We start from the raw sequence: 13,350 nt of genomic DNA, 5'->3' as shown, positions 1-13,350 counted from the left end.
TTATTCAGGTGTACTGGAGAGGAGGCTACGCCGGGTAGTCGAACCTCGGATTCATGAGGAACAGTGTGGTTTTCGTCCTGGTCGTGGAACTGTGAACCAGCTCTATACTCTCGGCAGGGTTCCTTAGGGTGCATGGGAGTTTGCCCAACCAGTCTACATGTGCTTTGTGGACTTGGAGAAGGCATTCGACCGTGTCCTTCGGAAAGTCCTGTGAGGAGTGCTCAGAGAGTATGGGGTATCGGACTGTCTTATTGTGGCGGTCCGCTCCCTGTATGATCAGTGTCAGAGCTTGGTCCGCAAGTCGGACACATTTCCAGTGAGGGCTGGACTCCGCCAAGGCTGCCCTTTGTCACCGATTCTGTTCATAATTTTTAAAGACAGAATTTCTAGGCGCAGTCAGGGCGTTGAGGGATTCCGGTTTAGTGGCCGTGGGATCAGGTCTCTGCTTTTTGCAGATGATGTGGTCCTGATGGCTTCATCTGGCCGGCATCTTCAGCTCTCACCGAGTGTGAAGCGACCGGAATGAGAATCTGCACCTCCAAGTCTGAGTCCATGGTTCTCTCCCGGAAAAGGGTGGAGTGCCATCTCCGGGTTGGGGAGGAGACCCCGCCCCAAGTGGAGGAGTTCAAGTACCTAGGAGTCTTGTATACGAGTGGAAGAAGAGTGGAAGGTGAGATCGACAGGCGGATCGGTGCGGCGTCTTCAGAAATGCGGACGTTTTACTGATCCGTTGTGGTGAAGAAGGAGCTGAGCCGGAAGGCAAAGCTCTCAATTTACCGGTTGATGTACGTTCCCCTCCTCATCTATGGTCATGAGCTTTGGGTCATGAACGAAAGGATAAGATCACGGATACAAGCGGCCGAAATGAGTTTCCTCTGCCGGGTGGCGGGGCTCTGCCTTAAATATAGAGTGAGAAGCTCTGTCATCCGGGAGGAACTCAAAGTAAAGCCGCTGCTCCTTCACATCAAGAGGAGCCAAATAAGGTGGTTTGGGCATCTGGTCAGGATGCCACCCGAACGCCTCCCGAGGGAGGTGTTTAAGGCATGTCCAACCGGTAGGAGGCCACAGGGAAGATCCTGTACACGTTGGGAAAACTATGTCTTCCGGCTGGCCTGGGAACGCCTCGGGATCCCCCGGGAGGAGCTAGACAAAGTGGCTGGGGAGGGAGAAGTCTGGGCTTCCCTGCTTAGGCTGCTGCCCCCGCGACCTGACCTCGGATAACCGGAAGAAGATGGATGGATGGATGGACCCATTATGCTTTCTAATGGCTATATATTTGTGTTGACTTTTTTTGTTGGTTATAGTTAATTTATACCATGAGTAGAGTAGAGAAAGTTGTTTGGATTGGATGACATATATTGATGCTCAGATTACTTGACAACAGTTTTGACCTCTATTCAGGCTAAAATACACCGCAAGGAATTTGTGATCTCTTGTAGGTTGCACTGAAGACTTTGGCGGACTGCACTTCCTTGGCCAAAGTGCCATAGTTTGGACACCACTGATAATAGAGGCTCGGGGCTAGAAGGTATGCCACAAGCTACATCGCAAACCTAATCACGCATTATATAAATTAGTTGTCCATTGCCAAACATAGGCGACACTTATCTAAATAAAATTTGTTCTTAGGAAAATCACTCTTTATTTTGTCCTACGACGCTAGTGCTATTGTCTTATAGTAGAAGGCTAAGCTATCTAAATGTATGACTTTTTAAAACACCCCTCTACGGAGTGGTACACGGATGTAGGGAGAAGTATAGAGCAGTTGCGTCTCCCAGTCATACTTGACAACCCTCCATATTTTCCCGGGAGACTCCCAAATTTCAGTGCCCTTCCCGAAAATCTCCAGGGGCAACCATCCTCCCGATTTCCACCCAGACTGCAAAATTGGGGACGTGCCTTTAAGGCACTGCATTTGCGTGCCGGCCCAACTACACAATATTTCCGGCTTTTCACACAAACAAGTGAATGCAACGCATACTTGGTCAACAGCCATACAGGTCACACTGAGGGTGGCTGTGTTAACAACTTTAACACTGTTACAAATATGCGCCACACTGTGAACCCACACCAAACAAGAATGACAAACACATTTCAGGAGAACCTCCGCACCGTAACACAACATAAACACAACTGAACAAATACTCAGAACCCCTTAAAGCACTAACTCTTCCGGGATGCTACAATACAAACCCCCGCTACCCCCTACCCCCCGCCTCACCCCTCCAAACCCCGCCTACCACAACCTCCTCATGCTCTCTCAGGGAGAGTATGTCCCAAATTCCAAGTTGCTGTTTTGAGGCATGTTAAAAAAAAAATAATGCACTTTGTAACTTCAATAATAAAAATATGGCAGTGCCATGTTGGCATTTTTTTCCATAACTTAAAGTTACAGCAGGGAAAGTGTTTAGGGCAGGCCTGGGCAACTGACTCGGTGGCCAAATTTAGAGAAACAAAATGTTTTGTATTAGGAACACTAATACAAAACCTCACAATAATCTCTGATTGATTGCTAAAAACATTATTACAGACTAACTTGAAAAAGAGAATTTGATTTAAAATGTTCTACTGAAGGAGACACCCAGAAAGTACATGACAATAATGTGGGATTTACAAAATTAACTATGATCGATAAAACACTGAATATTGACAGCATTTGAATCTCACATCCCCTCTCCATCCACATATGGTGGGGGTTCTGACAAAATGTTTGTTCTGGTGGATGGTTGGTGGATGATGACTTTAGTGATGCGGTTGCGGATTATATAATAGCCTATCCGCGCATCTCTAGTAACTACAGTTTGTCACTACATCTGTAAGTGCAAGTTAAAACTCTACGATGCAAAGTGAAAGCCATTTATCAACAACACCCAGAAATGTTGCCAGTTTATTATAATGGCGGCTACACTTTCGATCCTAAAGATCTAAAAAAAATGATTTGGGAATGTCCGGCAGGCCAGATTGAAAAGCTTAACGGGCCGCATGTGGCCCTCGGGCCTTAATTTGCCCAGGTCTGGTTTAGGGGGTTTTAGAGGAAAATTTAAAAAAGGTGACGGCTTTTATTTCATTGATTTATTTTGGAAAACCTTTTTACATTGTTTAATGCATCCAGCGGGGCATCACAACAAAATTAGGCATAAAAATGTGATAATTCCACGACTGTATATATCGGTATTGGTTGATATTGGTAATTAATAGTTGGACAATATCGGAATATCGGATATGAGCAAAAAACCCATTATTGGACATCTCTACATTAAACCGCTCCGTGGTGCAAAAAAGTTTGGAGACCCCTGGTCTAAACAACAAATGGCGGATGGGCGCAAGGCAGTTTGGGTAGATTTATTATCCCATAAAAGGGTAATCGGCTGACGTTGTTCCCTATTGTTGACGTCACCAATTGGGAACATTTGGAGGAAATAGGCAACAGACTTATGCAGATCCCAAATGCACAAGAGCAGGTACAAATAAGTAAGAAAAGTTGGCTTTGCAATATCGGGGCCCCTTTAAGTCAGTTTAATGTTGCATGTAACCTTTGCCCCGCCTCCTGCTCAATGCCAACCATGATTGGTTGTACTCCCTCCCAGGAGACCTTGCGGTGCAAATGATGGATGAAAGACGTTTGATATTCATATCAGTCTGGATTTCTTTCCAGTTTGATTGATGTCAAACAGTCATAGTCCAAAGAACCTTTGGAAGGTTTTTGCCTTCTGGTTTTTACCTGTCGAAAAAACTCCTCCATCAAGGCTTTAGTCCATCGCGAGTGAAGTGTCCAAGGTTTAGACGGATGACTGATGTCTGCTGTGTGGAGTAACAGGGAGAGGGCTTTGGACTTCTCAATCCTGTTGGAATAGTAATGATAAGAATAAAACTACAAAAACATCTTCATGTGGATAAAATAGAGAAGAGTAGACTTGGCAATAAATTTCCTTTCATGTTGTTGCATGCAGGATTTCATGGCTTTGACTTGCAGAAGGTGAGAGGACATGTCTGTAGACAACACCATCTCTATGACCAGTGAGCGCAGTTCCCTGTGAACAAACACACACATCGATGAAAACGCTCGGTACAGGCCACAAGTTTGGACACTCCTTCTCCTCATTCAATGCGTTTTTCTTTATTTTCATGACTATTTACATTTTAGATTGTCTCATCAAAACTATGAATGAACACATGTGACAAAACAGGTCAAATAACTGAACACATGATTTATATTCTAGTGTCTTCAAAATAGCCAGCCTTTGCTCTGATTAATTTTTTGCACACTCTTGGCATTCTCTCCATGAGCTTTAAAAGGTAGTCACCTGAAAAGGTTTTCACTTTGCAGGTGTCATAGTTGTGATGCCCTCAGTGACAATCTACAATATAAAGGGGTCATGAAAATATAAAAAAAACCCATTGGAAAGAGAAGGTCTGTCCAAACTTGTGGTCTGTACTGTATATCATAAATTTTAATTTTATTTTTAAAATATTTGGTAGGCCTACATGCCAAAAAAATAAATAGAACAAATTCAACAACCACTATATGATACAGTACATTAAATAAATCAGTTCAAGTCAAGGCATCTTGTGTTTACTAATCAAATTTCTCTGTACTTTGCCATTTTTTGTCATTATTTGCACATTATGTACAGTGCTTAATACATATTAAAATAAGGACATTTTATTTATTTAATGAAAAAATAATTTTACAAGAATGCAACTATATTAGTTAATTGAAACATCATTTAATTAAAATACAATTGTAAAACCATGTTTTTTTGAAGAAACAATTCATAGATATAACGAATACCGGTGTATATTTTAATATTATTCATTCATAAAATGTCTTTGAAATGGACTGTAAAACAAAATGTTCACCAAAGTATATCCAATACCTATTGTCTACACCCCAAGTAAGTGTGTTCGATGAACATTTAAATCATCGTAGGTCCCCCTTAAATAGTGTAAAATAGATATTAAACACATATTAATGAAAATAAAAGCATATTATTTTGAAGAAAAAAAATACATATAATGACAATAAGTTAACTTTCTTTTTTGTAATACAATAATTAAGTAGATTGTTTTAACAACAAGGTTTTTAACTGGAACAAAATCATTTGCTAAACAAAATGTATTATCTCAAAAAAATGTTGCTATTGAAAAAATATTAATTTTGGCCCGAATATCTTTAACCTGTTGTCATTATATGTATTTTTCATGTTACTCTTTACAATTAAAATGTCCTATATTATAATGTATTACATCAATATTAAAATATCTTCACCACAATTAAAGTCACAATTTTTTTTTTCAATAGCAACATTTTTTGCGATAATACTTTTTTTAGCATATGATTTTATTCTAGTTAAAAACCTTGTTGTTAAAAAAATCCACTTATTTATTGCATTACACTTTTTTTTCCAAAAAAAAAGTTATTTTCTTGTCATATGTACTTTTCTTCATGTTACTCTTTACAATTAAAATGTACTATATTATATTCTATTGTATCAATATTATAATATCTACACCATAATTAAAGTGGTAAAGTGTGTTAAATATGGTTAGAATTCCCATCGGCCCCTTTTAAGTCAAGGGTCTTCATCGTTTTTCCAGACCCAGAACCCCCAAACTGATAGAGAGGTGAAGCAGGGACCCCCTACTTACAGTATATAACCTTGCTAAAATTGTAATTGTGTTTTCTTTTAAAAGGTACCTTGTTATTGTGCAATACTAGTATATTTAAATAATGCCATTGTTAAACTGCACTACAGTGTGTCAGATTAATGATGGGGGCCTGTGATGAATGTTGTCTGTACTGACTTATAAATATTGTTACAATGTTGGATACTCGTGTTAAACAATGCCAAAAATTTTAAATATAAGGTTCATGAATTTTGGCAGGAGCTTCCACATAGTTTTGGATGTCAATGTTCCCGGGGTTTAGCTGTCTCGCTCCGTTGTGACGTCACATCTAGGTAAAAGCACTTATTCGACTTAAGCCAAGTTCCCAGCAATGAGGAAACACAAAAAAAGGTAGGATAAAGTATTATTTTTAGTTAACTGTGGCATGCGCATAATAACTCCAGTTTTTTTTCGCACTCCATCGGAGAGTGTAAAAGTGGACCTAATGCTGTGACCGGGGGAACCTTTACAATGTTTATGAAGTTCATTCAAAACCATGTCTAAAAAAATAGCGGTGACGACTTCAAGATACATACTTAAACTGTCTATATTTTCAAAAGGAAAGTTTGAGCTGTGGCTTAATTTTTTGGACTCTTGAAACACCACCTTTAAGCAATGTACAAAATAATACAATTAAAATGAATAAAAGCATATTGTTTTGAAGAAAAATGTCATATATTATGAAAACAAGTTCACTTTTTTTATTCTAATGCAATAATAAAGTAGTTGTATTTTTTTTAAGAAAAAAAAACAACAATTTGTAATAATGCCAAAATAAAATCATATTGTTGTTGTTAAAGTCATTGATTGATATATATATATATATATATATATATATATATATATATATATATATATATATATATATATATATATATATATATATATATACACATTATGCTATATTAAAAGTAATAAAGTATAATGTAATATATTTATATTATTTATAACAGTGGTTCTTAACCTTGTTTGGAGGTAGCGAACCCCAACAGTTTCATATATGCATTCACCGAACCCTTCTTTAGTGAAAACTATTTTTTATTTATTTTTTGTTTTTCAAAATTCAACATAAAGTTATGTTTTTGGTAACACTTTGTTATGGGGAACATATTCTAAGTAACAACGACTTAATTTAGAGTTATTTGGACACTCGGGGAACATATTCTAAGTAAAAAAGACTTAATTTAGAGTTATTTGGACATTATGGGAACATTTTCTGAGTAAAAAGACTTCATTTAGAGTTATTTGGACACTCGGGGGAAAATATTCTAAGTAACAAAGACTTCATTTAGAGTTATTTGGACACTAGGGGAACATATTCTAAGTAACAAAAACTTAATTTTGAGTTATTTGGACACCATGTGAACATTTTATGAGTAAAAAGACTTAATTTAGAGTTATTTCGACACTCGGCGAACATATTCTAAGTAACAAAGACTTAATTTAGAGTTATTTGGACACTCGGGGAACATATTCTAAGTAAAAAAGACTTAATTTAGAGTTATTTGGACATTATGGGAACATTTTCTGAGTAAAAAGACTTCATTTAGAGTTATTTGGACACTCGGGGGAAAATATTCTAAGTAACAAAGACTTCATTTAGAGTTATTTGGACAGTAGGGGAACATATTCTAAGTAACAAAAACTTAATTTTGAGTTATTTGGACACTATGTGAACATTTTATGAGTAAAAAGACTTAATTTAGAGTTATTTCGACACTCGGCGAACATATTCTAAGTAACAAAGACTTAATTTAGAGTTATTTGGACACTCGGGGAACATATTATAAGTAACAAAAACTTAATTTAGAGTTATTGGGACACTCAGGGAACATATTCTAAGTAACAAAGACTTAATTTAGAGTTATTTGGAGAATCGGGGAACATATTCTAAGTAACAAAGACTTAATTTAGAGTTAATTGGACACTCGGGGAACATATTCTAAGTAACAAAGACTTTATTTAGAGTTATTTGGACACTATGGGAACATTTTCTGAGTAACAAATACTTTATCTAGAGTTATTTGGACACTATGGGAACATTTTCTGAGTAAAAAGACTTAATTTAGAGTTATTTGGACATTTGGGAATCATATTCCAAGTAACAAAGACTTAATTTAGAGTTATTTCGACACTCTGCGAACATATTCTAAGTAACAAAGACTTAATTTTAAGTTATTTGGACATCATGGGAACATTTTCTGAGTAAAAATACTTAATTTAGAGTTATTTGGACACTCGGGGAACATATTCTAAGTAACAAAGACTTAATTTAGAGTTATTTGGACACTCGGGGAACATATTCTAAGTAACAAAGACTTAATTTAGAGTTATTTGGACACTAGGGGAACATATTCTAAGTAACAAAAACTTAATTTAGAGTTATTTGGACACTATGGGAACATTTTCTGAGTAAAAAGACTTAATTTAGAGTTATTTGGACACTCGGGGAACATATTCTAAATAACAAAGACTTAATTTAGAGTTATTTGGACACTCGGGGAACATATTATAAGTAACAAAGACTTAATTTAGAGTTATTTGGACACTAGGGGAACATATTCTAAGTAACAAAAACTTAATTTAGAATTATTTGGACACTATGGGAACATTTTCTAAGTAAAATGACTTAATTTAGAGTTATTTGGACACTCAGGGAACATATTCTAAGTAACAAAGACTTAATTTAGAGTTATTTGGACATAATGGGAACATTTTCTGAGTAAAAATACTTAATTTAGAGTTAGTTGGACACTCGGAGAACATATTCTAAGTAACAAAGACATAATTTAGAGTTATTTGGACACTCGGGGAACATATTATAAGTAACAAAGACTTAATTTAGAGTTATTCGGACTCTAGGGGAACATATTCTAAGTAACAAATACTTAATTTAGAGTTATTTGGACATTATGGGAACATTTTCTGAGTAAAAAGACTTAAGTTAGAGTTATTTGAACACTCAGAGAACATATTCTAAGTAACAAAGACATAATTTAGAGTTATTTGGAGACTCGGGGAACATATTCTAAGTAACAAAGACTTAATTTAGAGTTAATTGGACACTCGGGGAACATATTCTAAGTAACAAAGACTTTATTTAGAGTTATTTGGACACTATGGGAACATTTTCTGAGTAACACATACTTTATCTAGAGTTATTTGGACACTATGGGAACATTTTCTGAGTAAAAAGACTTAATTTAGAGTTATTTGGACATTTGGGAATCATATTCCAAGTAACAAAGACTTAATTTAGAGTTATTTCGACACTCTGCGAACATATTCTAAGTAACAAAGACTTAATTTTAAGCTATTTGGACATCATGGGAACATTTTCTGAGTAAAAATACTTAATTTAGAGTTATTTGGACACTCGGGGAACATATTCTAAGTAACAAAGACTTAATTTAGAGTTATTTGGACACTCGGGGAACATATTCTAAGTAACAAAGACTTAATTTAGAGTTATTTGGACACTAGGGGAACATATTCTAAGTAACAAAAACTTAATTTAGAGTTATTTGGACACTATGGGAACATTTTCTGAGTAAAAAGACTTAATTTAGAGTTATTTGGACACTCGGGGAACATATTCTAAGTAACAACGACTTAATTTAGAGTTATTTCGACACTCTGCGAACATATTCTAAGTAACAAAGACTTAATTTTAAGCTATTTGGACATCATGGGAACATTTTCTGAGTAAAAATACTTAATTTAGAGTTATTTGGACACTCGGGGAACATATTCTAAGTAACAAAGACTTAATTTAGAGTTATTTGGACACTCGGGGAACATATTATAAGTAACAAAGACTTAATTTAGAGTTATTTGGACACTAGGGGAACATATTCTAAGTAACAAAAACTTAATTTAGAGTTATTTGGACACTATGGGAACATTTTCTGAGTAAAAAGACTTGATTTAGAGTTATTTGGACACTCGGGGAACATATTCTAAATAACAAAGACTTAATTTAGAGTTATTTGGACACTCGGGGAACATATTATAAGTAACAAAGACTTAATTTAGAGTTATTTGGACACTAGGGGAACATATTCTAAGTAACAAAAACTTAATTTAGAATTATTTGGACACTATGGGAACATTTTCTAAGTAAAATGACTTAATTTAGAGTTATTTGGACACTCAGGGAACATATTCTAAGTAACAAAGACTTAATTTTGAGTTATTTGGACATAATGGGAACATTTTCTGAGTAAAAATACTTAATTTAGAGTTAGTTGGACACTCGGAGAACATATTCTAAGTAACAAAGACATAATTTAGAGTTATTTGGACACTCGGGGAACATATTATAAGTAACAAAGACTTAATTTAGAGTTATTCGGACTCTAGGGGAACATATTCTAAGTAACAAATACTTAATTTAGAGTTATTTGGACATTATGGGAACATTTTCTGAGTAAAAAGACTTAAGTTAGAGTTATTTGAACACTCAGAGAACATATTCTAAGTAACAAAGACATAATTTAGAGTTATTTGGAGACTCGGGGAACATATTCTAAGTAACAAAGACTTAATTTAGAGTTAATTGGACACTCGGGGAACATATTCTAAGTAACAAAGACTTTATTTAGAGTTATTTGGACACTATGGGAACATTTTCTGAGTAACACATACTTTATCTAGAGTTATTTGGACACTATGGGAACATTTTCTGAGTAAAAAGACTTAATTTAGAGTTATTTGGACATTTGGGAATCATATTCCAAGTAACAAAGACTTAATTTAGAGTTATTTCGACACTCTGCGAACATATTCTAAGTAACAAAGACTTAATTTTAAGCTATTTGGACATCATGGGAACATTTTCTGAGTAAAAATACTTAATTTAGAGTTATTTGGACACTCGGGGAACATATTCTAAGTAACAAAGACTTAATTTAGAGTTATTTGGACACTCGGGGAACATATTCTAAGTAACAAAGACTTAATTTAGAGTTATTTGGACACTAGGGGAACATATTCTAAGTAACAAAAACTTAATTTAGAGTTATTTGGACACTATGGGAACATTTTCTGAGTAAAAAGACTTAATTTAGAGTTATTTGGACACTCGGGGAACATATTCTAAGTAACAACGACTTAATTTAGAGTTATTTCGACACTCTGCGAACATATTCTAAGTAACAAAGACTTAATTTTAAGCTATTTGGACATCATGGGAACATTTTCTGAGTAAAAATACTTAATTTAGAGTTATTTGGACACTCGGGGAACATATTCTAAGTAACAAAGACTTAATTTAGAGTTATTTGGACACTCGGGGAACATATTATAAGTAACAAAGACTTAATTTAGAGTTATTTGGACACTAGGGGAACATATTCTAAGTAACAAAAACTTAATTTAGAATTATTTGGACACTATGGGAACATTTTCTAAGTAAAATGACTTAATTTAGAGTTATTTGGACACTCAGGGAACATATTCTAAGTAACAAAGACTTAATTTAGAGTTATTTGGACATAATGGGAACATTTTCTGAGTAAAAATACTTAATTTAGAGTTATTTGGACACTCGGAGAACATATTCTAAGTAACAAAGACATCATTTAGAGTTATTTGGACACTCGGGGAACATATTATAAGTAACAAAGACTTAATTTAGAGTTATTCGGACACTAGGGGAAAATATTCTAAGTAACAAAGACTTAATTTAGAGTTATTTGGACATTATGGGAACATTTTCTGAGTAAAAAGACTTAAGTTAGAGTTATTTGAACACTCAGAGAACAAATTCAAAGTAACAAAGACATAATTTAGAGTTATTTGGACACTCGGGGAACATATTCTGAGTAACAAAAACTTAATTTAGAGTTATTTGGACACTAAGGGAAGATTTTCTGAGTAAAAATACTTAATTTAGAGTTATTTGGACACTCGGGGAACATATTCTAAGTAACAAAGACTTAATTTAGACTTATTTGGACACTCGGGGAACATATAAGTAACAAATATTTAATTTAGAGTTATTTGGACACTCGGGGAACATATTCTAAGTAACAAAGACTTAATTTAGAGTTATTTGGGTACTATGGGTACATATTCTAAGTAACAAAGACTTAATTTAGAGTTATTTGTACACTAGGGGAACATATTCTAAGTAACAAAGACTTAATTTAGAGTAATTTGGACACTAGGGCAACATATTATAAGTAACAGACTTAATTTAGAGTAATTTGGACACTAGGGGAACATATTATAAGTAACAGACTTAATTTATAATAATAATAATAATAATAATGGATTAGATTTATATCGCGCTTTTCTATTGTTATATACTCAAAGCGCTCACAGAGAAGTGGGAACCCATCATTAATTCACACCTGTTGGTGGTAAGCTACATCAGTAGCCACAGCTGCCCTGGGGTAGACTGACGGAGGCGTGGCTGCCAGTGTGCGCCTACGGCCCCTCCGACCACCACCTATCATTCATTCATCATTCATTCACCCGTGTGAGCGGCACCGGGGGCAAAGGGTGAAGTGTCCTACCAGAGGACACAACAGTAGCGACTTTGATGTCCATAGGTGGGAAGCGAACCTGCAACCCTCAGGTTTCTGGCACGGCCGCTCTACCCACTACGCCCTAACGCCCACAATTTAGAGTTATTTGGACACTCTGGGAACATATTCTTAGTAATAAAGACTTGAATTAGAGTTATTTGGACATTAGGGGAACATATTCTAAGTAACAAAGACTTATTTGGGGTTTTATGGACATTAGGGGAACATATTCTACGTAATAAAGACTTAATTTTGAGTTATTTGGTTAGGGTGAGGGTTATAATGAGGCCATGCCGAATAAGGCATTAATAAGTACTTAATAATGACTAGTTAAGATCCAATATGTTACTAATTTGCATGTTAATAAGCAACTAACTAATGGTGATTATGTTCCCCGTACTGAAGTGTTATCATGTTTTTTTTTTACTGGTGCACAAAATGAACCGTGCATGAACATCACCTTGTTCAAACAACAAAAGCAACACAGTGCATAAACTTACAACAAATTACACACCTGCAAATCAGTCAGTTGTTGCCGGAGCCGTAAAACGCAGATAGACAGAAGTTTGTATTTACAGGATGAGTTGGGTGTGTTTGGACTTCCGCCGAATCCCTGAGGCCAACTCACCGAACTCCTAGGGTTCGATCGAATCCAGGTTAAGAACCACTGATTTATAATGTATTATATTGTATTATACTGCATTATATTATACTACCATTTCCCTGTTCTTATAAGATACATTAAAATACAAATACAAGAAGCAGCAGTAAAATCCATTATTTAAAAAAAAAAAAGGGAAACAAGTGATGTCTTACATCCATTCCTCTCGGGTCAAGTGAATAAAAATGTTCATTTGGTCGTCCTGCAGGAGGCGGAATGCTGCACTCAGATGATGACTTTCCTGCACTGACCTGTCGTTGTAAATCAGAGCAAATTCTGACCTGACAGTGAAGAAGGACATGAAAAGTGAGTTTTCTTTCAGTTTTTACAACATTCTTCAACTTAAGGACAACTTTAACAGAAATGTAGACATTAATATAACATATTATGCATATTTGAACTGTTTTTTTCTTTTTCCGGTGCTTTGTATTTTTACCTTTTTCGGTTACAGTGCTTACTTTTGTTCCTTTAAGAATTTAATGCATTCCT

At 35.3% G+C, this 13,350-nt stretch overlaps 1 protein-coding gene across 5 annotated transcripts in view; it reads right to left on the bottom strand.

Moving 5' to 3' along the window:
- LOC133542888 (dual specificity calcium/calmodulin-dependent 3',5'-cyclic nucleotide phosphodiesterase 1B-like) overlaps window positions 1–13,350 on the bottom strand; it is an 89,268-nt gene that overhangs the window by 19,464 nt on the left and 56,454 nt on the right. For 4 of the 5 annotated variants that reach the window (XM_061887130.1, XM_061887161.1, XM_061887138.1 and 1 more), the window contains 3 exons: window positions 13,017–13,142; window positions 3,932–4,031; window positions 3,722–3,844 (listed from right to left, as the gene is read on the bottom strand). In XM_061887130.1, the coding sequence (XP_061743114.1) occupies window positions 3,722–3,844; window positions 3,932–4,031; window positions 13,017–13,142 (349 nt within the window). The remainder of the gene's footprint in view (window positions 1–3,721; window positions 3,845–3,931; window positions 4,032–13,016; window positions 13,143–13,350) is intronic. The other variant, XM_061887147.1, reaches the window with a different exon arrangement.

Source organism: Nerophis ophidion, linkage group LG02 (genome assembly GCF_033978795.1).
Source record: "Nerophis ophidion isolate RoL-2023_Sa linkage group LG02, RoL_Noph_v1.0, whole genome shotgun sequence".
Classification (NCBI taxonomy): Eukaryota; Metazoa; Chordata; class Actinopteri; order Syngnathiformes; family Syngnathidae; genus Nerophis; species Nerophis ophidion.
The sequence above is the reverse complement of the archived record's forward strand: the minus strand, read 5'-3'. Positions and strand labels throughout refer to the sequence as shown.